Source organism: Notechis scutatus, chromosome Z (assembly GCF_049901735.1).
Source record: "Notechis scutatus isolate UNSWTSFEM ecotype Mainland chromosome Z, rNotScu1.2, whole genome shotgun sequence".
Classification (NCBI taxonomy): Eukaryota; Metazoa; Chordata; class Lepidosauria; order Squamata; family Elapidae; genus Notechis; species Notechis scutatus.
In genome coordinates this window covers 78,414,929-78,440,361 of record NC_142025.1, presented here as the reverse complement: position 1 = coordinate 78,440,361, position 25,433 = coordinate 78,414,929, and the positions used below count along the sequence as shown (strand labels likewise).

The 25,433-nt window shown below is 35.4% G+C and overlaps 2 protein-coding genes across 13 annotated transcripts in view; one reads left to right on the top strand and one right to left on the bottom strand.

Annotated features, from left to right (window-relative positions):
* Positions 1 to 610: 610 nt before the first annotated feature.
* MSANTD3 (Myb/SANT DNA binding domain containing 3) lies at positions 611 to 23,436 on the top strand. Of its 7 annotated transcripts, XM_087946468.1 has the most exons (6): positions 611 to 982; positions 1,248 to 1,322; positions 2,987 to 3,038; positions 16,715 to 17,164; positions 18,837 to 20,149; positions 20,515 to 23,436. In XM_087946468.1, the coding sequence occupies exons 4-5, from the start codon at positions 16,747 to 16,749 to the stop codon at positions 19,244 to 19,246; spliced, it is 828 nt and encodes a 275-aa protein (XP_087802594.1). In that variant the 5' UTR covers positions 611 to 982; positions 1,248 to 1,322; positions 2,987 to 3,038; positions 16,715 to 16,746; the 3' UTR covers positions 19,247 to 20,149; positions 20,515 to 23,436. The 7 variants fall into 7 exon arrangements, with proteins under 7 accessions (XP_087802594.1, XP_087802593.1, XP_087802592.1 ...); XM_087946467.1 differs by lacking the exon at positions 2,987 to 3,038; XM_087946466.1 differs by lacking the exon at positions 2,987 to 3,038 and adding an exon at positions 4,781 to 5,032 and having other exon boundaries at positions 611 to 1,322.
* The window catches only part of PDCD6 (programmed cell death 6), a 59,750-nt gene continuing 41,233 nt past the window's right edge, over positions 6,917 to 25,433 (bottom strand). For 3 of the 6 annotated variants that reach the window (XR_015745814.1, XR_015745817.1, XM_087946472.1), the window contains exon 7: positions 6,917 to 10,951. The gene's annotated coding sequence lies outside the window, so the exon portion shown is untranslated. Of the gene's footprint in view, positions 10,952 to 18,172; positions 18,254 to 25,433 lie in introns of all 6 variants that reach the window. The other 3 variants (XR_015745815.1, XR_015745818.1, XR_015745816.1) reach the window with 2 other exon arrangements.

Below are 25,433 nucleotides of genomic sequence, written 5' to 3'. Positions count from 1 at the left end.
AGCTAAATAAAGTTTCCATCTTTAGAAATGCTACATTTCTAAAAATCAGTTTCTAAACTCACAATAATTCTTGTCTGAATGTGAGCTACGGAGGAAAGATTAATGGAAAAGAATATTAGCTCAGCTTGAGCTCAGCTTGAATTATGCAGTCTGAGTTGGCTGGTTGCTTGCAAATGTTTTGTTACGGACAATATTTTCAATACTCAGTAGTTAAGATTACCTAATCAGGTAACGCAACATTTGCAAGGAAACAACCAACCTCAGGAAGCACGGGGGGAAACAGCTGAGGGGAGTAGGACGGACTCTATCCAAGTAGGGGGCGTGCATAAGCGAACCAACGTGACTACCGTCCCTGTCCTAGTGTTTCTTTTATTTTTCTTATATGTATTCATTTCACGTATTCATAACTATGTTTATCCTTATACTTATTATCTTGTAAGCGATTGACAAATCAAATAAAAAGTCCTTCAAGCCCTTCGATGAACCGCAGGCAACCGGACGAACGTAAATAAAGGTCCTTATTGTAAACCCAAACCCTTTGCTTCAAAAACATCCCATAGGCTGCCGTCTACCAGTTACCGAAAGACTATTGCGCATGCGCAGGTTGGCTCTTTTACTTTTGTCGGAATAATTACCATCAGTTAGACGGAAAACCCTAACTGGATAACTAGGAGAGGGAACGGCATTACACAATTATGTTTTATTGTTCTAACGAAAGGTGGTATTGTAATCAAACTAATAAGGAAAAGGAAGCAAACTGCGTTCTTTTTGCTCATAATTATGCATACACTTGGGATTTGCTACTCACTTTAGTGAGCAGGGGATTGCGTATTTTTGCTAAGCAGTCGATCTTCCCTAAGCTGTCCCACCGTGTCGGAATTTGAGAAGAGCAGGAAAGGGGGCTAATAGTATGACTGTGGGAGGGACAAAGAGGTCTAGACTTCCACCCCAGTTTTGAAGCGGGAGCAGAAAATAAAGGCCGGTAATGGTGGTGCATTATTAACTAAAGATTGCTATTGTCTTTCAAATCTAAGACGCTGGCGTTGCAGTTGCAGAACATTTTTTTTTCTTTCTGTCCCATTACTGATTTTTTCGGAAGTACAGATAACAACAACTACTACAAGAGCAACATTCTGTTTGGATCCAGTTTACGTCCCTCTATTTCTAAAATCTACGACCGCTAGTGTGCATGTAAATTGCTGGGCCGTTTTTTGTCAGGCTAATATCTTTGCTTCCTTTTATCTAAGCCAAGAAGAGGATATCGGCAGCATCGAGGAGAAAGGAAGGGGAAATCTGAGAAGGCCTTTATGCACAGAAGCCTGGTAACATATATATTTGTGTTTATTTAGAAGAAAACAAGTGTTTCAGAGAAGCACTTTGAAATCCTCTCTCCTTCATTATCATTTGCCTTAGGCCATGCTTAGAATGTTTTATAGATAGACGCAGATTTCTTCATTTTTTTACTGTTCTCAACAGTAAATATCTGACAAATCAAAAAATCTCAGTATCTAGGAATAAGCCTCAATGAGCAAAGTTGGGTACCATTGAATAAATGTGTTGCTAACGTTATTTAATGTAAGCAAGATTAGATAGTTATCTGAAAATGAAAATAAATAGAATACTTTATAATTCAGTTTTAATTAGTTGCTTTTCAAAATTAGAACTACGATTTTTTTTAAAGTTGCTTTTTTCCATCAGTTTTTTAATATTGGTAAAACACTGGTCTATTTTCAACATCCAGGCAGATAGTATTAAGACAAATTTACCTTTTAATAAAATCTCAAGTAAAACCTTCATTTTGTATTTTTGCATGTGATTTTTTGCACATTTTTTGTGAAGTTTGGATGCAAGTTTCACAATTTGGTTATACAATCGTTTTTCTGGAAGTAAAAAATAGATTGTACGTATACTTTACCTACAAATGTACATTCTTCTCTTGATTTTGCTTAGTTCCATTGACAATACAGTCATTTTTTACAGATCTTACACGTGTGAGGAGGGGTATGCATATCCCAAGATAGTGCCAAAGAAGTTATAAAGGTTCTTATGACTCACCTTTAGATAATAGCTATCTCCCAAACTGAGTCAGTTGGCAATTCTAGACCAGAAGAACCTCAAAGGGGGTGTGGCAAAATGGGTAATCAGGTAATGCGCTAACAATTTTCATCTGCCTCAGAATTTGAGACTTGTTAATTTAAAAAAAGAAGGGAAGAAAAGTAAATAATGCTTAATTTTGTCTCTGTTGCTTTTTCGGGGCATTGGAAATGTTACATATTCCAGGCTTAGTATGATCTGGTATGTTATGAACTCAAACGTATTCCCGCCCCCCCGTGCCTCGTTTTTGGCCTCCACTGGCCTCAGCAGCACTCTGCTGGCCAAAGATGGGCTGCATGGAGGCCCTGCGAGGCCCCCACATGGCCTGTTTTTAGCTGGCTGAGTGCTGCAGGAGACAGTGGAGGCTGCAAACAGGCCGCAGGGGAGTGCACTCAGCCCCCCACGGGCAGAGGCACCATGGGCTGGTCCTTTGATATTTCCAGGCTGGTTCCATGGGCCAAATTTAAGCATCCCGCGGCCTTGAGTTTGACATCCCTGCACTAGAAGATTGATTTAAAGATATTAAAAACTATTACTAATAATATTTGTTTATTTTAAATGTGCTGTTATTTGATGTAATATTCAAACAGCTAGGGACTACATGATAAAGCATAGGGTAGGCTCCTCGCTGTGTAGAGAATGAGCAAATGACAGTTCACACCCCCAATACCAGTAAATATCTTTCACCTGTTTCTCTGAAAATTACTGTTACCAATGATCTGTTTTGCTGATGATATATCAATTAGAGTACAGTATCTAAACACAATAATATGACTTATCTGTAAGTCAGTTTATTTTAATGCTCCTGTCAAACAAGCAATTATTTTGTTCAAACAGTTTCTTACGTCAACTAGAAAGCTTAATTTGATTCAGTAATCTTCATTTTGGGCAGGAAGGAGGTTTGCCTATTGAAGATGACTGCATAAAAGATTCATTTTATATTTGTAAGTTCTTCCGTATTTTTGATTACAGTTTTTATATTACTAAAATGTCAAGAAGAGTTGGAATATAAATAAATACATTTAATTACAACTTGTTAGAAAATTATTTGAGAAGTTCAGGAAGAATCATAAACATCTACCTGAGAAAAGTTTTTAATCCATAGTTTGTTAATGAAATTTGATTCTCCTAAATTTCAGGTGATATCAGGGATCCAGAAAAGGAAAATATATTTGACTCAGCTGATGATTGAATATAAAAGCAAATATTCTGCAGAGCAAATATCCGTCACTTATTCCTGCTAATCTGGCTCCTATAACTGCGTCTTAATCTATGATGTAAATTTAAATTCACAGGTTTTCATTTTATATTCTAAATTTTATACTCCCCCATAATATTTATTTCAGTTTTCATGATGATACTAATCTCTTATAAAAGTGAGGAATATATTAAAAATGCAGAGTCTATATGCTCACCTCACCTTTTATATTTTATGTTTCTTCCGTAAATATTTGTCCAGGAGAACTTAAAGAATATAATATATTTTTGGATAACTTTGACGTATTGCTCAAGTCTTTTTAATTTTATCGAAAGAAAAATCAAATGATCATAATTTTTCATTAGTTCATTGCTGTAAATTTAGTGTGCCTTCCAATGTTGCATAATTTTTATCAACCGCCCTCAGTTCTTAATGCCTTGAATAATTCCAAATTGCAAGAGTAGCAATGCAAAAAAAAGAACAAGAAGAATAGAGGGATCTTTAACATTCCATGATTGTTCTTATATAATTGTTGTAAATGAATAAATATTAGCAGACTTTCTGATTTCAGTCCACCATATGACAATAAAGGGACGATCAAATCCCTTAATTTTTCAAATGAGTTAATGTTCCAAATGTTTTTAAAATAACATTTCCAATAACATGAATGCAACCAACCCTTATTAAACGGATTTTAGGATCAGTGAGTAAAAATCATAGTGTTTCCTATATGGAAATTTTGTTCAGTGAGGAATAGAATATTCCAGTTAAACAAAGAGCACTGAAAATAGTGGTCTATGTCCTGTCTGTAAAGGACACATTGAGTCAATATTCTGTATCTATATCAGAAAAAACTGTTAACCCTAGGATAAATAGCTCTCAGTAAGTTAAACCAAATGTTCCAATCAAATCATGACAATAAGATGTGGTTTTGATTATAGGAAACTTTATGGGCTTTTTGTGTAAAACATAAAAAGATGAACTTAATCTATAGTTGTGACAAATAGATTATAGAAAGAAGAGAGTCATGAGGTAACTTTAGAGAAAGATTGTTCTCATAACTGTTTGTAAGGAAGATTGGAAACCACTTCGTATTTTCTATTCTATCTTTTTTCTTTAGGAAAAATCCCTTTAGGATTCTCTTTTTTACATTTTTGGCTTCAATCTTTAGTTTATCTTTCCTCTTGTTTTTACATTTTTCAGTAAAATAATATTTAAAAAAGACTATAGGGACCGTCCCCCTCAAACACATTTATACACACATTATGCCCCAATCAAAAGAGATATCCCAATTCAGAAAAATGATGTTTTGATCACCATGATGCTTTTTTTGTTGTTGTACTTGCCCTGTGACTTGATGCCATTCTGAGACTTTAATAACTCCAATTCTGTTAGCATTCAAGAAAGCTTTGAAGACTTGGCTATTCTCCTGGACATTGGGGCTTGGAGGCATAACTCTGATTGTTTTCCCCCTTTTTTGTATACTAGGTAGAATCACAGTTATGGATTGGCCAGTCATATAATTCATTTTAATAAGGCTGGAAATGGCTACAAATCACAGCCAAAATCTTTGGCCTCCTTTAATCCACAATCAGGCAGACAATGTATAAATGAAGAAAAGGCAAGCTAATTGTTACACTTCCCAGAAATGGTGATGCCACAAAAATCACCGAAGTGGAAAGTATGCAGTAATGTGGGAAGCTGCAGTATAGAAACTTAAAGATCTGCAGACTATCTAATGTGAGTATTCATGAGTGCATTACAATAAGAATATCAAACAAGAATTTAATGATACCAGGGAGAAAAATGCTCAATATTGCCATCATCTTCAGTTTGCGAAGAACCACCAGAATGACCTAGAAGATTTTTATGATTAAGATAAAAACAGAGTTTTGTGGCATTGATAAGAAACTATGAACAAGCTAAAAAAAACTATGTTCAAGCAAAAGAGCAGCATTTCACTATGAAGCATGGCAATAGAAATATCATACTTGGAGACTCCTTTGTAGATTTAAGCAGTTGGATGTACAATGGAGTCTGGATTGTACTGCAAATTCTAAAAGAGAAAGTCAAAATATCCATCTGTAGCACGAAGCCTAAATGAACGTGAGTCATATACCATGATGATCCTAATATACAAACATGAAACAATAAATGAAATAAAAATAAATAAATTTGGGAATAACCAAGTCAAGGTCTTGCTCTTAACCAAGTAAAACAATAGTAGTTCATGTAAGACTACCCCAAAATATCAATAAACTGAAGCAGTTGTCTAAAGAGAATAACTATATGCCAAACAATTATGCAGAATTGATCCACAAGTACAAGAAATGTTTGAAATTATTGATGCTCTGGTTTTATGTAATTTTTGCAACAAAGTGAAGTCTTAAAATATTCCTTCTATCTCATGGCTGAAGAATATTGGAGGGGCAGAGCATGGAAGAAAAAAATTCTGGTGGTAAGATGGACAACTGCATCTGGACTTGACTAGGATTTGCACCTATAGGTAATGATGAAGTTAACACCATGGCAAGACATTCAGAAAATTGGGTGAGAAATCTTTTTGTGCCACAGTAGTGCTTACTTAGCAGACATATGCCTTTGCAGTGACATCCCAGAGATGGAATTATAAAGAGGAACAATTATCTCCTATTAATTTGCAATCTATAAACGGTAGTGATGGGGCCTAGACAGGACAAGCAGTCTCCCTGCCATTTATGTGAGTTTTTATAGTTGGAGTCAAGCATTAGAAGATTGCATCTTCTACTGTGCTAAAAAAATGGTCATTCAAAACCATCATTCAGAGTATAGCAAATGCTATTTTTGTCTGTGTCTGTCTGTATATCTATCTTTTAGCCTGCCATTTACTCATTTATACCTTGTGATATCCTTCTATATTTCAAATCATGGGATTTGCTGCTGCTTCAGAGCACTGTTTACCTTGTACATGTAGTCCTCGACTTACAACCACAATTGGACCAAAATTTATGTTGCTAAGTGAGACATTTGTTAAGTGAGTTTTGTCCCATTTTATGTCTTTTCTTGCCATAGTTGTTAAAGTGATTCATTATAGTTGCTAAGTTATAACTCGGTTGTTAAGCAAATCTGGCTTCACCATTGACTTTGCTTGTTAGAAGATTGTAAAAGGTGATCACATGATGCAGGACACTGCAACCATCATAAATGTGAACCAGTTGCCAAGCATCTGAATTTTGATCATGTGACCACGGGGATGCTGCAACAGTCCTAAGTGTGAAAAATGGCCATAAGGCACTTTTTCCAGTGCCCTTCTAACTTTAAACGGTCATTAAATGAACAGTTGTAAATTGTATTGCCAGCAGATTCTAGGATGCCTGCTGATTCCTTTTTTGCCATGCCAGTCTTTTTTGCCTTGTCAATCCCTTTGCCATGTTAATTAGTTTATAATATAAAACACAAAAGCAAATAGTAGGAAAAATAGGGGAGGGAAAAAGGAAAAGTGTAGAGAAGAAGGGAAAAAGAAAAGGCGTTGATTTCTGACTCCCTTTGATGCAGTAAAATAAGAAGAAACATTGAATCTCAACTTTTTACTTTAAATAGTAGTATAAATTAGCCTTTGCTATAACAATAGATCTATCTAATCAATAAAATTCAAAATCAAAGTTTTTTTTTTTTCACCTCAAGCACAAAGTCCAGAAGCAGTTTCCAGATAGAAACAAAAATACTTGTATTTTTTTTATTTTATAAAGGCAGTCAATTTATCCATCTCTGCTAACTCCCATCAGTTTTTGCAACCATTCATCCTTTGTGGAGATTGAAGCGTCCTTGCATTTCTGAGCATAAAGTAATTTTGCTACCATATCAAAGTTCCACCAAAAAAAATCCAAGTCTTTTTCCATTAAAACCAAAATAAGTTTTATCTTTATATTCCCTTTGGGAATCTTCTGTTTTAGAATATGAATTCTACTCCAATATTTCTTTGATTTATCACATGTCCACTATAAATAATAAAAAGTCCCTTCTTTACATTTGCATTTCCAGCATTCATTTGAAATACCTTTATATATTCTGGTGTCAACTTGATAAGTGCTGTCAAATACTATCGATACATCATCTTATAAAATTTTCCTTTAAATTGTAATTTAATGTAAATTTTAGACCTCTCATCCACATATTTGCCTGTTGTTCAAGCTTTATATCCAAAGTTCCTTGTCCACTGAATCATACAATGCATTACATATTAACTTTCAAAATTCAAATTCAATAACATTTTATAGACCTTAGCAATAATACCGTGTTTCTCATATAATAAGGCTGGGTCTTATTTTTTTTTTAACCCCTGAAAAAATGGCTAGGCCGTCTTTTCGGGGGTGACTTAATTCTCTCCCCCCCCTTGCATCTTCGGGCAGGCGGCGACAGCTTGGATGTTGACCTCGGCGTTGGTGGGGCACTTCGTATCGGGGTCAACACAGGCAGCACCATATCCGGGTGTGCAACAAAAGTACTTCCTAACGGCAAGCCCCCCCACCACCACCATTCCCCCCCATTTCGCATGTTTTAATATAGGCCTTAATTTGGGGGGAGGGGCTTAATTTCATTTCATGCCTATAAAACATGCTGGGACTTCCTATTGGGGGAGGCCATATTGTTGGAGAAACAGGGTATGTCCATCACTACTACACAGTAGGATTTCAAATACATTTTAATGAAGTCAAATATATTTTTGTCTAATTTAAATATTTCTTTTATTTAAATAAATATGTAAACCAATGGCAGACCTGAAAGTATGTAAACCATGGCAGACATGTCCTTCCAATTCTAGCTCTTCCTTAGACTTGAGGATAGGACCACCAAAATTAAAAGTGCATCATTCTGGCATTGCCACATTTCTTTTCTAAAAAAAGCTTTGGGCGGACACCCAAAGAAGCATCTTTGTAGAAAACCTTGTTTTATATTTATTCCAAACTCTTAGAATGGCACATCTAACAAAGTGATTATTGAAATCAACATTTACTTTAACCTTGTCATACCATAGATAACTTTGCCATCCAAATTTTAATTCATGACCTTCTAAATCAGGGGTGTCAAACTCAATTTCATTGAGAGCTGCATCAGCATTATGGTTGCTGTCAAAGAGCCAGTAGCAGGGTCACCATGACTACTGAGGTGACCCCGCTACTGAGTGGGCATGGCCAGTCTGATTCAGTTTGGATGGAACAAGTTGCATCGGCTAACTTGACATGGGAACATTTCAGTGTCCCACAAGCTCCTCCCCTCCCCAAATTGCTTGCAGCCAGGTGCGCACCTGTGCACACACACACACCACATTCCAAGTTTGGGGACACAGAGGAAGAAGGCCTTCTCCCCAAGCCCAGGCATGATTAGCAATTTGCAAGCTCAGATGTGGATAAAAGTCTCCAAGCTTGGAATGGTGTGTGTGTGTGTGTGTGCGTGCATGCGTATGCACAGCACACCAAAAGAAACATTCTTCTCCCTATTCCAGACATCATTGGCATTTCCTTGTCCGGTGCCTTCTCCCAGCAAAGCAGGAAACAGAGAACAACATTGCTGCATGTGGAAGCGCAGAGGAGAAAGTTTGCAGGAGGCATAGTCCAACTTCCTTGACAGATCTCTGAGGAAGAGGAAGAGGCAGGAGATCACCGCTCCCTGGTCCTGTACAAGGGAGGCTGGCCCTTCTCAAAAGGGAATCCCCATTTCCAATTGTGTGTGGTAAGGATGCTGGCTTGTTGGGGCAGCCTTCCCTTATGCAGCTTTCCTGCCATCCTCTGCATCTGGGGACAAGGGGCAGGCTCCATATTGGCCACTTCTACCTCTCCAAGCCCCCTCCCCCTTGATTAAAGATACATTATATAAATTAAAACATCCCAAAAGAAAACATAGTGAAATCACTAATTACAGCTCTTCACATATTTTCTGGAAAAAAACATTTTTATTGAGGTTAGGAAGGAAGAACAGACCTTATTAAGGAACAGGATTGACCAGTTTGTAGCCAGGTGTTCAGTACAGACCTTGCCAATGTGATTTTAATAGCCCAGGAAGGGCCAGGAAAACCCAAGAAAAATTTGGAAATCAATAAACTCAGGTGGACTATGCTTGTCTTGCCCTATGTTGATTCTCCTCCCCAGCAGCAGCACATCAATTTTAGAACTGCATGGCCACAAAGATCAGTTTTTAGCCTTCTGATCCTCTTGCATTTCAGCACATTTCAGCACAGTCACAATCTGCAATCAAAGGAAAAACCTGAATGTGATGGGCCAGAAGGTAGCCCAGCCACTGCACCCTTCCCAGGACATATAATTAAGTTCACTTATTTTGTCCTGCAAAGCAGGGCTCACCCAGCACCCTCATCTTCCACTCTGCCAGGAGCTCCAACTAAAGGCCGAGCGCTCCAGCTTGCTCTGTCAAGGAAGGGGGCTGCAGCCAAGGCTACACCATGTCTCTCCAGCTGAAGTTTATTGGGTGACCCCCCTCCCCTTCCGCAATGAGCCTGGGTTACTTGCCTCTTGTTGCAGATGTTGTCAGGGGCGCTCATACACCCCAACTTTATTATGGAATTTCGGGGTTGGAAAGCAGAGGGGCAGTGCCGCATTTGTGGGCACCAACCATGCTGCTGGAAAGCCTCCTGCTACCCCTTCTCCTGCAGCTACCTCCATTGGAGCCTTCGTGACCACAACAGCAGCCCCAGCAGCTGCAGCTGACACCAACAAACATTGTGCTTTCCCTCCCTTCTCCGACAGGGCTGCTGTCTTTTTGAGGTTTTGAGGCTTATTTTTGAGGTTTATTTACTTCTAGTTACTTGTCTGCACAAATTTCTTCATCTGAATCCAAAATTAGTTTATATTTAATCAAGAAGTCATTGGCTTTTTCTATAGAATTCAGTCTAAATCTTTGCTCTTTGATAAGTGAATATCATTCCTTCACGTATGTCCCAATGGAAAGGAATTTTTCTCTTCTTCAGGATATCAGAAATGAAGGAATAAACTTCTTTTTCTCAAAATTTTGATAGGGATTTCCTTCAAAACAGTTATATCCACATTTTTCATTCTTAGTTTAGATTTAAAGTGGCAATCCAAAACATCTCTCATTTTTATAAAATTAATTAAAACATTCCTTGGTAGTTTTCTCATAATTGCAATTCTGGAATTTATAAATTTTGTCTATTTCAAGGTCAAGGGTCTTTCTCAATTAATTAACCTGACCAAGCCTTTCATTACCCTTGATCTAATATCTTCTCCAGACAATTCAGGAACTGCTCAAAATCTTAACGAGTTGCTTAAATTAAAATTCCAAAAGAGATCTTTCATCCAAATCAACTTCATGCTGGAGATCTTTCTTCTCCAATTTATGCACCATCAGATCCCTCTACCTGTTTAATATCTCCAGTCAAATGTTATAGCTCCTTGTGGAAGTTTCTTTGAAAGTACATCAAGTTTTGATTCAAGTTTCCCATTCTTTGAATTAGTTTGTGTATTTTAGCTGTATATTTCCACCTCGGTGACTGGACCCGCAGGGATTTGAGGGCTTGTCGCCTGGCGCTGCCCGTGCCCGCTGGAGCTCCTCACGCTGCCGCTACTGCCGACACCATCCAAAAAAGATCTTAGAGAGTCTGCTGTGCATCTCCTGATGTTCTTCTTTCAGTCTTACTATGACTGGTCGTTTCTTTAAAATATAACCAAAGTTTAAAATTTTAAATTTTGAACTTATAAATTTTTAACATTAAATCCAATGGGTTTAGCATATAAAATAATGTAATTAGAAAGTTAGTAAGATTTGATAATATTACAGTCTTTTGGCTCCCTGGTATGGTCAAACAATGTCACTGCAATATAAGTTACAAAAGAAACTTGAAACCTATGCCTCTTTGTTTAAAAGCCCACATGGTTAGTCCAAACAGAGGCAAGTAAAATCGGAACTATTTCTCCCCTTCCTCGTAACAAAATACCATTTAGGCAGTCTTTGTTTTAAATCAAAGAAGTTCAGCGAAGTCAATTAAAGATATTAAAATCCCTTCCACGGTTTTCCAAATTTACAGTTTATTTTGGCTTGGATACACCAATTCCCCCCGCCGCCATCTTAAAATCATGAAGCTTCAGAAATGATGTTACTTCAACAAAAAGGAAAAAGCAGGCATTCCTATGAAGGAAGAAAAGTATCCCAGATTTTCCTAAGGAAAAAAAGGCAAGTATTAGTGACAAGATTCAATTCTAAAGGGAAAAGAAACTATAGTCTGCAGAACAGATAGTCAGTGTAGGGAAGTATGTTGTCTCCTTGGAGCAACTGAGAACCTTACTAAAATAATTAACTTCGCGGATTACTACTCCTTTCTTCCTCGTGGGGATGAATGACACAACTACGAATCTAAAAACAGTAATGAGATTATGAATAGTTAGAGAAGAAAGTTGAAGAATTAAGAGCACAAATGATGTTTTCATCTATACTTCCAAAAAAAAGGCCAACATTCAATGAGGGAGCAATTTTAGAATGAACCATTGGCTTAAAAACTGGTGTTGACAAGAGAACTTTGGTTTCCTAGACCAGGGTTTGACATGAAGGGCTCTAGGCAAGGAATGGACACCATCTCACAAGAACTGGAAAGAATATATTTGGAAAATGACTGACTTATCAGAAAGGTTTTAAACTAAAATTGAGGGTGGAGAGTAACCAATCTTCATTCAAGCAAAAACCTTTAGATAGCTAATCATATAAGGAAGTAGAAAGTAAAGAGAAAGAAGAAAAACTCAGATACGAAATAGGAGACATAGGAAGCATAAGGTGAGCCACAAATAACTTAAATGCCTATACACTAACATTCAAAGTTTAGGAACAAACGGTGAACTTGAAATATTAATACGTAAGTGCAATTATTATATAATTGCCATTACAGAAACTATAGTGATGCACACAACACAGCATGAAAACCTAGAATGCATATGCATCAACATATAAAGAAAAAAGAATGACATTGCCATAGGTATATACTATCAACCAAGTAGAAGAAATTGATGAACTTTTTGCTAATCAGTTAACCAACGGATATAAGAAACCTACCACAATAGTAGTGGGGAACTTTAGCTACCCTTTCATCAATTGGGAGACCAACTTTCCAACAAATGGGAGATCAAACAGATTCCTGATCACCTAGCTGACAACTTCATAACCCAAAAAGTAGAGGTGGCAACTATACTGGACCTTATTTTTACCAATATAGAAGAAGTGATACAAGGGATTGAAATTGTAGGAACTTTTGGGGAGAGTGACCTGTCATTTTTCGAATTCAATATAAAACAGACACAACCAACAACATAATCAAATCCAATGTTTTAGGCTTTAAAAGCTGATTTTAACAAAGTCAGAGCTTTTGGGAAGGATCCTATGGATGAAAATCTTACATGGGCAAACAACTCAAGAAGCTTGGGAAATGCTGAAAAATACAATTATAAAAGGCCAGTCCAGTTCAATACCACTAAAAAAGATAAAGAAGAAGAAAACAGCATGATTGCACGAAGAACTCTCAAACCAACCAAGAGAAAAAAAGGACAAGTACAAAAAATGGAAAGAGGGACAAGTAACTAAGGTGAATATCAACAAATAATTCAAAACTGTAAAGATGAAGTTTGTAAAGCACAGTAAAACCTGCAACAAATGTCAAAAACAAAAATTTCAACACATTAAAAAAGTAAAAAAAACAATGGGTCCGCTAATGGGAGAAAATGACAAAGAGTAATGGACAATAGAGAGAACGCAGAACTGCTTAATTCATGTTTGCATCTGTCCATGCAAAAAGAAACCACTACTGAATTTACCCAAAATACAACCATAAATGAGAGGTTTTTTGTGCTGTCTGAACTTGTTTTCTTGCAGGTGTTTAATTACCCAAACTAGGTAACATCAGTACCAAAAAGGAATGCTGATTGATGTCCCTTTATATTCCAGTGACTTGCCTGTCAATGTTGGTGGGGGTGGTCTTAGAGGTTCTTTGATTGGGCTGTTTTCTTTTGGCTTTTTTGGCAGTTTCTTGATTGGCAGTTTACTTTATTGTTGGTCTGATGTTAACTGTTGACACCTTGGAGTTAATCTATCCTGATCTGGGTGCTGATTGCTGGTGGAGAAATGCTTGAGTCTTTTTGTTCCTTTTTGGCTGGATAATAGTCTATTTTGCATAGGCTATAGATGTTGTTAATGTCTATGTGTCCATTGATGGCTGATTTGTCAAGCATTCCCTGGTATTTTTGGACTTGGCTTGGTTCAGGATGGTCACATTTTCCCAATTGAAACTATAGTTAAATCTATCTATATGTTGTGAAATTAAAGAATTTTTATTGTATCTTCTGGTTGCTAGTTGGTGTTTGTGGATATGTTCTTTCAGTCTTCTGCCTGTTTGTCCTGTATAATAGTTGTTGCAGTCCTTACACTGTACCTTATAGATGACTCCTGGTTTTTTCCCCTCCTGGGATTGTTGGGTCTTTTGGTCTGCTTGCAGTGTTTTGAAGGGCTTTATTTGACTTGTTTGCTATGCTGATTCCATGTGGTTATAGTAGTCTGCTGGTGGTTTCTAAGATAATCTTGATGTATGGCAATGTAATTCTTTTCAGTGTTTGTGTTGGTTGTGCTGTATTGGGTCAAGTCGTCAGGGACTTTTTAATAAAGTTGCATGGATATCCATTTTGTTGGAAAGTATTGTAGAGATGCTCTATTTCCGTTTTCTGATGTTCTAGGTTGCTGCAGTATATGGGTAGTTTTTCTGTAGACTTGCATTTCTAGTTTGCCATTGTGGTCTCTGCTAATCAGGATGTCCAGGAAGGGTAGCGAGTTGTTGTTGTTGTTTTCTCTAATAAACTGGATTCCTTTTTAAAAGTTATTAATGGTTCTGTGGATGTTCTCCAATTAGTCCTTTTTTATAATGGTAAAGGTGTCATCTATATGTCTGATCTTTATTATTAAGTCAACAATAAAAATATTTTTATTATGTAATACTGAATCAAATATATATTTGTATATAATGCAACCCTTCCTAAAATTGCATATTTTCAAACTGCCTATATATTCATACCTTTTCTTTTCCAAAAGAATTGTAGCTTCTTAAATATATTGAAACAAGAAAAGCAACTAGTCCACAGATTTAGTTCAACTGGAGGCTTATTATAAAATATCATTTTAAATATTGTAAAATTTATTCTACAGTTTCACCATAGTCCCCCTTAGTAAAGTTTACATAACTAATTTTGAAGGTGTGAAAGATCCCACTGATTATTCAAGTTACTCTCTGATTTCCTATTAAATTTTCCTGCAAAAATAATTATAACAATGCTGGCATGTAAACTACAGCTGGTATTACCTTTGATTATTCATCCTGTGATTTTATCAAACTGATATTAGATTACTAATTAACACTCTAAATCAGATATGTTCAACCTTGCAGCTTTAAGACTCCCAGAATTCTTTACCCAGCATCAATTAATAATCTAATATCAGCCCTTGACATATTTAAAAAATCATAAATCAGTCCTTTTTGCAGGATGTGAAAAAGGATTTTGCTCTAATAGCCCTGGAAATTTCTGAAATTTTACTCAAAAATTTTCATCTTTTTATCAAATAGGTTAATGTGGTATTCTATTGGCTTCAATGGAATTATTATATCATACTTTCATGTGAAACTGATAAAGCATATCCCAAAGGTGCTTTATTTTTCAAAAGGCAACTGGACTTTGTTTTTTCTTAAAGTCGTTTTACGTCTCATCCAAGAAGTTTTTTCAGTTATGACTGAATAGTGGAGGAGGGAAGGATATAAATCCTTCATTGCAGTCATCTGGTCGTTAACAATCTTTTTGACAGTTGTTGAGATCACTTGGAGATTTGTTTTGTACTCCCAGGGACACCTGAATAGTGCAAATGGGTGTGAAACCTTGGAAATGCTGAAAGGACTGTGTTGTAAACTAGAAACAGGTGGTATCATATATTTCACACTCTGTTGAAAGAGGGCTATTCACTATTAACGTAGATGGCCTCTTTGACTCCTCTTTCAAACTAGTGTTTCTCTCTGTATGGAATATGGACTTTGCTGTCTTCAAAAGAATGACCTTTGTCTTTCAAATACAGATGCTATACTGGCTCTTATCCTGATGGGTTTGTTCTCCTATGTTGTGCCATACATTTATGAAGTGGTTGTTTTGTTTCTCCAATGTACAGATTTGTACACACTTCTATATATCACTGCACTATACTACATATATCACAATGCTCGGTTTGTGTTTGGGTGATTTATCCTTGGGGTGGGCAAGCTTCTGCCTTAGTATATTTTTGGGTGTAGAGCTTGTATGTATATTTGTATATTGTGTTGGTTGAAAATCCTCCTGACCGTTTCTGATATTTCTGCAGCATATGGAATGACATTGCTTCATTTGTTCTCTTTTTTGTCTATTATGAAGGACTTCCTGCTGAGTCTTTTTTGGATGTGATAAAGGCCCAGTTGGGATAGCCATATGTTCTGAGAACTTCCTCAACATGTTTTGGTTTTTTTTCTTTCCCATCTTTATTGGTAGACAGACTTTCAGCCTGGTGGTGTAGGATTCTGATCATTCCCATTTTGTACTCTACCTGGTGCTGAAAATCAAAATGTAGATATTGATCTCTGTGCATGGGTTTTCTGTAAACTTTGGTATTAAAGCTTCTGTCTTCCTTAACGTGTAATACACAATCCGGGAAGCAAAACTGTTTTCCTTAACATCTTCCACGGCGAACTTTATTGTATCTGCACACAGAATTGATGTGTTTGGTGAAGGCGTCCAATTCTTGTGTTTTAATCTTGATTCCAGCTACCTATACCTCCAGTGAGTGGATAGAATTCCTGTGAAGGAGTTAAAAGCTTTGGTTTCTATCTCTTCCATATAGAGATTGGCCACAATGGGGAACAAAATAAAGTATAAAAGAAATATAGAACCATATCCCACGATTATTTGATAACTAATATTTTAATTTTGTTTTTTAGAAAAGGAGTTTAGCCTAGAAGGCTTTATAGTACAGATTTCTGTCTGTAGTGGTTGTTTACAAAATGCCCTTTGGAAGCTTGTAATTCGGACATGAAGAACAGTGGCCATCTTTAGCTAGCATTCAGAGCTATATTGGCTCTGAAGCTGGGCATGCCATTTTTGTGGCTAACTGGAACTGAATTGTTTTATTTTCCATGTATGTTTAAATAACAAAGCAAGTGATTATGACAATATCTTGCAATGGGAGAAAGTTACAAATTATTTGAAATTACACCGTTTTGTTAATGATTGTACAGATTGGCTGAGTCACATATATGTGCGCATATGTGTGTATTCCTTGTGAATATGTGAAAATCACATTTTATGATTAAAATGTAGAGACTTTAAAATGATTCCAAAATGTTTCCAAATCTAAAGCATTCCTGTTGAATTTCAGCTTGCTTTGATATCCCAGAGAATTAACAGAAAATGCAAAACAGTGAAGTAATAAAGCCTGCCAAATACTTTTCTGAAGTGGAGAAGAGTGTGCTGCTGGCATTAGTTGAGAAATATAAGTATGTACTTGAGTGTAAAAAGAGTGATGCAAGGACTATTGCATTGAAACAACGGACCTGGCAGGCCCTCGCTCATGAATATAATTCCCAACCAAATGTATCACTCCGAGATTTCAAGCAGTTGAAAAAATGCTGGGAGAACATCAAGGCTCGGACAAAGAAAATAATGGCACATGAAAGACGAGATAAGGTAAAAAGATGCATTAGTCCACTTATAAGTAATCACGTCCTAGGAAAAGAGAAGATCACCAACATGATACCAGACCAAGTATATTTTTTACAGACTCCACCAGAAGAAGATTCTGAATATCAGCCTGAAACTTCTAATCAAGGTACAGTTATAATCTAGTGAACTTATTTATTTATTTATTTATTTATTTATTTGATTTGCCAATTGTTTACAAGATAATAAGTATAAGTGTATACATAGTTGTGAATACATGAAATGGGTACATATAAGAAAAATAAAAGAATAAGAGAAACAATAGGACAGGGACGGTAGGCACGTTAGATAGGATATTTGCACTGCACTTATCCACTGGTATCTATATAATAACATCAGTTTCAAAGTGTAAGCAAATCACATGTACAATTCACTGTATGATTAGTGAGACATAACTTACTGCTCGTAGCTGCAGTAACAAATATCGATCCTGAATTGTGTCTTAGCTATAGAACCACCACCATGTTTTTATCTCAAAGTAAAAGAGAGAGAAAATCTTTTACAGTGGAATCCTTCCTGAACATAGAGATAGGAATACTAAAAACTGCAGGGGGCAGAGTGCAATTTATGGTTTATTATGGCTGGAAACGTAGCGGACACATGGATGAGACTAGGATTAATTAAGCTTTCCTAATGGAAAGGGGGATTTGGGATTTGTATTTTAAGTATACCAAGCTCTTTTAGGGTTTATATTATATTTCTGGCAAGTCTTTTGGAGTTGGGCAGGATAACCTCTAATTTCTTACTAATTTTCTAAAATTTTGGTTTTAAAAATTTAACTTCCTTTTGATGTCATAAATTCCCAATTAGTTAGATTTTTAAATTATTAATAATAATTTTCAGTACAAAGGGTATTATTTTAAATATGACTATGTACAAATTTGTATAATGTTTTATTTTTTTTAATTAAGATTTATTTATTTATTTATTTATTTATTTATTTATTAAGTTAGAAAAGCCTTTTTTCCCAATAATGCAGCTTTGAAAATCACACTGATCATTTAATGTAAATGCATCTTACAAAGAGTTGAAATATGTTTAATGTTTAATTATCTGAAGTGGAACATCTTTGGATGGGTAGTTTTTGCCCTTGTCATAAATAGAAAAGAGTACTTACCTATATAGATCTACAAATAAAAAGACAAGCTAGGACAGATTTCCTGTACCTTCCTCTTGCAGTCCATTAAGTTCAAAGTGCCTAGGATGGATAATATTACAAAACTGACAACTTATTGAATTCGGACATAAGCTTCAATTTGTGAATATTTCCTATTTCAATAAACTAGATGAATTTCAGCCTTATTCCCAAGCTCGGAACTGAGGTAAAGTAGGAAATATTTATGCAATGTACCAGAAGTGAAACATTTTCAGAAGTGAAAATTATATAGATATACATATATCACAACAATCTTTCTTTCCAATTACCTTTAGCTTTTTGGGTGCCCACCCTAAAATACGTTTGTAATTTCATATTGTCCTGGTACAGACAATTTTGCTATTCATGGAAGATTGCAGAAATATTTTAGTTACGCAGTGTCATTTTATTTTTAACATTGAATGCTTAACCTCCCTATAAAATGCTTTTTCTTTATAACAAATCACTTTATGAAATAGTTCGGCTGTTTGTGGTTCGCCAAGGGCATTCAGTAAATATCTAATAGAAACGGAAATCCAGGTACATTCCAGATACATTCTTTCCACAAGGTGGATTAGATCTTATAATAGGGGAATTTTTATTTTTTTAAAAATACAGTTTTTAACCGTTTCTTGTATTTTCCCAGAATCTTTCAGTGTTATTAACAAAGAATCATGTGATGAAGAGAAAGGACTTGTACATTTCCAGGTATGTGAAGGTACCTCACAATCTGAGCCTTCCTGTTCAGCAGTCAGAGTAACTGGAAATAAAAATTTCAGAAATAAAGCTGCTCAAGAAAGTGATTTGAAAAAGATGCATGAAGAGGAGCACCATCAGCAAATGTCTATTTTACAGCTGCAACTGATCCAAATGAATGAAGTGCATGTAGCAAAAATTCAACAGATAGAAAGGGAATGTGAAATGGCTGAAGAAGAACACAGGATCAAGATGGAAGTGCTAAATAAAAAAAAAATGTACTGGGAAAGGAAACTTCAGACAGTTACAAAAGAATGGCCTGTTTCATCTTTTAACAGACCATTCCCTAATTCACCCTAGTACATGCAGCTGCTGCTGGTTCATTAGACTGAAGTAACTTGGTCATCAGAAAATAGTTTGAGAATTAGGTTCAATTCCTGTATTTAGAATGACAATGTAATTGTTGGCTATGAACAAATGTCAAGGAATACCTAAAATAGGGTTTAGGTAGGTTTTCATTTAATAAAACAACAAAGAAATCTCCATATTTTTGACTTTATAATGGAATTTCCAAGTATGCCCAATAAACCACTCTTTTCCATGGTAGCCAACTCAATCCAATTGGATATTTTATGTTATTTTATTTTTGTAGCTGAATTTTTCAATTAATTATTTAATGATGAATGTATATTACGGTACAGTTATTAAGACTTGAAGAGTGATTCAGTTGAATTATCAAGCAAGGTAAAAAGGGTGATAATATAGCAATTGCTGTACAAGAAAAGGAATTCAGATTTCCAAAGCTGTCTGATTGGCTGTCTGTTCAGTCATAGTTATAATTGTGGAATAGTAGAAATATGTGTTCCCCCCTTTCACTTCTTTTCTGATAGATCATCTAGTCTGTTGCCCTTGATTTGCACTGTATGGCACAATCAGCCCACTAGCTGGTAAAACTCACACTGGCATCTGGCCTGCAGTAAAAAGAAATAGCCCACTTCTATTTGCATCTAGTCCTATGAATGTTTTATCCAAAGTAAATGCTTATAGAGTTTGCAATTTATTAATTTTATGCAAGTACTGCTTGTGAATGTTTGTGGCTTCCTGCTACTATGTATACACATACTGGACATAATTTTAGAGGTACAAAATGCTTGAAGCAGCCCTTGTAGAACTTTTACCTTTGAACAGATTATTAAGAGCTGAAGGAAACAAATACAATATGAAATAGAAAGATAGATATTTTATCTTTAAAATAGCTACCCTGTTTCTCCAACAATACAGCCTCCCCCAATAGGAAGTCCCAGCATGTTTTATAAGCATGAAATGAAATTAAGCCCCTCCCCCCAAATTAAGGCCTATATTAAAACATGCCAAATGGGGGGAATGGTGGGGGGGCTTGCCATTAGGAAGTACTTTTGTTGCACACCTGGATATGGTGCTGCCTGCGTTGACCCCGATACGAAGTGCCCCACCAACGCCGAGGTCAACATCCAAGCCGTCGCCGCCCGCCCACCCAAAGATGCAAGGGGGGGGGAATTAAGTCACCCCCGAAAAGACGGCCTAGCCATTTTTTCAGGGCTCAAAAAAAAATAAGACCCGGCCTTATTATATGAGAAACACGGTAGTAGCCTGGAATACCCACAATTCGTATGTAGCATTATTATTTCAGACTAATCAGCAGAGATGGTAGGGACTAGTATTTTTTCAAAGTAGGAATTTTGTTGTGTTCATTAATGGGTTTCCAACAAATCTGAAATGTTTTTCTTTTGGAGATTTCTAGAAATTTTTTTTTTCACTCACTCCATGCATTTCTGCTGGTCATTGGCTTTAAGCTTATTAAGAACATTACAAAATCTTTTAATATCTGAATTATAGGCTAAAACTTTTATTCATAGAAAGCTACCAGTAAAACAAAAAAGGCACAGCTTATTTCCGAAAGAAATACAATCACCCTAACATATTTTAATTACTTATTCTGTTCTCCTTTTGGGTAATTCTGTATTTACAAAAGGACACTAATTTCTTATCCAGGTTTAAAGGTGAGATTGTAATGAATGTTGTGAACAATCTGAATCCAGAATTTAAACATTTGCTTGTTGACTAGCCTGTGTGTTGAATTTAGTTAAAGCAGCGGAGGAGTCTCATCCTTTGTAGAACAGAATGGGCAAAACCAAAATATTAAAAAATTGTATTTTTTGGTTTTGGCTTAGACTAAGAACCCAAGTTTTTAAAGCAACTAAATTCATTTCAATACAAATCTATTATCAAAAAAATCAGTGCAAACTATAATTCAAATTTTGCACTAAGTAAATTAAATTTTGTATTAAATTATATATATAGTATGAATGTACTATATATTTCCATAGCATACATTTATTTTTTTCTAATCATTGGACATTATGCGATCAATAGCAGAAAATTCTGGATCAGAGATTTCACTATGCATTCAACACATACATTGAAGTTTTATTTGAAGTTATATTTACAGCTTCAGTGACTATTGGCTTATGTTTTGGATTTGTTACTTATTTGTTACTTTCCTTGAGTATACAACATACTAAGACCTAATTATTACTTCTGGTATTATAAAGAAGAAAAAATTAATTTTTATACATTCTAACTTTACATTTACCTATAAAAAAGCAAGTTAAAAGTTAATGACATCATAATTTTACACAACAAATGAGTGTCATTTAATTATATATTTCCAAATAATTTTTCCAGTCAGTTTAGTAGCATTTTTCATTGGCTTAATTTGATAAAACATTAATCATGTATTTGAATTTTAGTTTGTTCCAATAAATAAACTTGTCTTTATTTTTAATAGTTGAATATTGGGGGAAAGTCTTTTCCAAGCTATCTATACACTGTTCTTATTGAATGGGATTATGATTGGGGGGCGGTTATGTTACTATTTTTAAATAAACCAAACTAAATAAAAACAAGGGAATTATTTTTAAAAAAACCAAATAAATGGGAAAAGACCCAAAGAATAAATATTAAGACATGGCTGAAAATGAAAGAGAAAGTAAGGCATGCAATTATCTAATTCTATCATATCTGGAACTAATATGATAAAAACAACAGCCAAAGAGATATCATTAAGCACACTCAGGGGGATGAGCAAATTGGGACTTTTCAAAGGTCATGCTTATTTAATACAAGGAATGAAATATAATTTTAAATTTTGATTTTTGAGTGAGTCTTGTTGAAGTTAACAATTTTTGTGTGATTCTGTTGGAAATATGCTAAATATCTTAGCATAATGGCTAAATATCTGGCTCAATTTGTTCTATTCAATTTCATTTATAAAGGTAAAGTTGTATGGATATTTGTTTAATAACTATGTTTAACAGTTTTTAAACTTCTAAGAGGTCTCTTTGCACTACTGATATTTAATCTGTATAGATGTTCTGAGTCATAGTTTCAGTTCAACCCTCAGCATATTTCAGAACAGGCTAACATTTTAGAGGAGTTGCATCTCAGACTGCATAAGTTGTGAACTACCAAGCAAAATGCAGTGACTAGCACTCTTGAAGTGGGTTTGGCTTAATAGGTCACCAGTTGTTCAGATCTTTGTTCATTTTACATTCAATTTCTAGTGAATTAATCATAATATGTGGCACATGGTTCTCATTATGCTATGTCTTGATTTCTGTCACTAGCTGTCATTAAAGTTTATAAATATCAAATATTAGCATGGGCAAAGAGAACCTTGAAGTCGCAATATTGTGAAGATTAGACATCTAAATAATAATTTGTTGAATATCTGTTTCTTCTACCATATTCAACAAGTTCTGGTTGTGTAAGTTAATGGCTGGTGGCACTTACCATGCTAGTTTAAAATGTGGTTTGTTCAGTTTGGTGTAGCCATTGGCTTATACATCAGTATTTATGGTTTAGCATTATGTATGATATAACATTTAACCAAGACATTTGTGTGGCTTCAATATTGGTGCAAATAGGACAGCTCCATCATTTCCTGGTACTGGGAAAAAAAAACCTAACTGGCTTGGATCAAATCCTCCTAACTTTCATTGATCTATCCATTTGACAAATGCATATTACAGAGCCTTTTTGAAATCTCTTCAAATTGTAAGAAGCTATCTGAAATATCTCAAATAAGTACCTTTCAAAATTAGTACCAAAGCTGTTCCTGCTTTTTACAGAATTATTTTCAAAAGTGCATAATGGAAAATATGGAAAATTGCTATTATGCCCAAATAAGGACTGTTGCCCAGTCTGGTCTCTAGAACCAGAACCTTATGCTTTATATATAAATATTTAAGGAATAAGGGGAACCTTGTTATGCATCTTGGTTTCATAACATTTTTGATGAAGGATTTGTTCAGTAATATTTATTTTTTCATCAAAAGAAGAGACTCCAAAAAATCCATAATGAAAATTAATAGTAGGTGTACATTTTAGTGCCTTGTCTATTGTATAATGTGTAATCAAATGATGGATTTCTTATTAAAATGTATCTAAATATTGCTAGTAGAAAAATTCCATATGCCTATACTTGCTTCCAATAAATCATGATTTATTAATCTTGAATTTTTCTTTTAGTGTAAAATCATAGGTTGCTTGGTATTCACTGTAAAGAGTAATAGTTCTAAGTATATCGAGAAAAGAAAAAATATGGCATGTTGATTACAATTAAGCAAAATATGAGAAAATAATTTAAAGAAGGCATCAGCAATCAGCATGCTCTGTAAATGCTAACTAATATAAAGTAGTGACTTTAGAACAATAGTGATGGGAAAAGTTTTAATTATATAGACCAGGAGTGTCAAACTTGTGGGGTCACATTGTCATTGTCATCATGTGACGTATCATGACTTTCCCCTTCGCTAAACCAGGGGTGGGCAGAGCCAGTATGTGATGCATCCAACCTGTGGGTTGTGAGTTTGACAGCTGTGATATGGACAATGATTGAGTCCAAAATACTCCCTAAAATTCCCTAATTCCAAAATTCTCCCTAATGAAAACAAAACTTTCACTAATGTTCGTATACACATTAATGTACAATTAATTGAACCACTACTTGCCTAAAGTTCACAACACATGGAAACAAAAATTAACTACATAGTTAGATAAAGATACTGATTCAGACTTGTGGGAAAGTATCTTGGAATAGTTACTCAACATATACTTATAGTAGCAAAATTTCACAGCTTAACTAAGTACAGATAGTCCTTGACTTACAGTTCATTTATTAACCGTTCAAACTTTTCATACTTTTCATTTGAATCATACTGTATTTTTCTCCCAGCACAAAAAGGCAGTGAATTGATATTTTCTAATCCAAAATCTTCAGTTAGATTGGATTCTTAAAAGTTGTTACACTTTTCTAGCAGGGTAGCAGATTGGATCTACAGAGTTCTGATGGTTATAGCCTCTTTTTTCTGCCATGATTTTTGCCCCAGCCCCTTGTCTTCATCACTTATAACATCTGCCCAATAAGCTTAACATGATTTCAGGAAATAAATGCTGATTAAGTTTGTCAACACTTGTAAACACCTCTTGCTGATAGTAAAGATATATCTCTTTGAAATAATTCCTTTCTATATTGGATTTCTAAATTGGATCTTTTTAGAAATAGGACTTTGAGTCCTATTAGAATTAATTTAAACTTATTTCACCCAAATTTTCACACAAATGGTTTGATTTGCAGATGCCACTTGTGTCCCAGTTCTTTATTGTGCAGTTGTTCTGCAAAAATACAAACTTCTCCAAGATCCAATATTTTATTTGCATTTATTTTCATTCCAATTATGTCTTAATTTTTTCCACATTACATTGAGTAGAACTTAAAATGTGGAGGGGAGGAGGGATGGCTACAAAATGGAAACTAATCAAGGAGAGAAGCAATCTAGAACTAAGGAAAAATTTCCTGACAGAACAATTAATCAGTGGAACAACTTGCCTCCAGAAGTTACGTGTTGTGATACTCCAACACTGACAGATTTTAAGAAAAGATTGGGCAACCACTTGTCTGAAATATGGTATATGGTTTCCTGCCTGAGCAGAGAGTTTGATTAGAAGACCTCCAAGGTTCCTTCCAACTATTCTGTTATTCTATTCTGTTAAATACTATAGTTTAACAGCAATGAGTCAAAGAGCTATATAATTTTTATTCTATATAAATGTATTTGTTAACTGCAACTGGGTTTTGGCAAAGGAATTTACCATTTGCTTTTAAATTATTGCATTAAATTATGAGCCTCAGTGAGATAAACTCTAATTTGAATGTATTTGACTTGTAAACTATCTGATCAAGTTGCTGTGTACAAACTCCCTTTTTAAACACTGTCTTTCCCATCTGCATCTAATGAAGGGAATCAGGGCCCTTTCCTCCCCCATAAGCCATGTAACTCATGTAGCTCCCTTATCTGTTCCTCTCTGCGTGTCCTAGGATGTGGCCTGGATCTTCCTCTGAATTCCCTCTGTCTTGTTCTATCCCTTGCTCTGCCCAGCCAGACTATGCCCTTTCCCAGTTTCTTCCATAGCCAGTGGAGCCACTGCCTGTCAGCTGTTCGGCCTC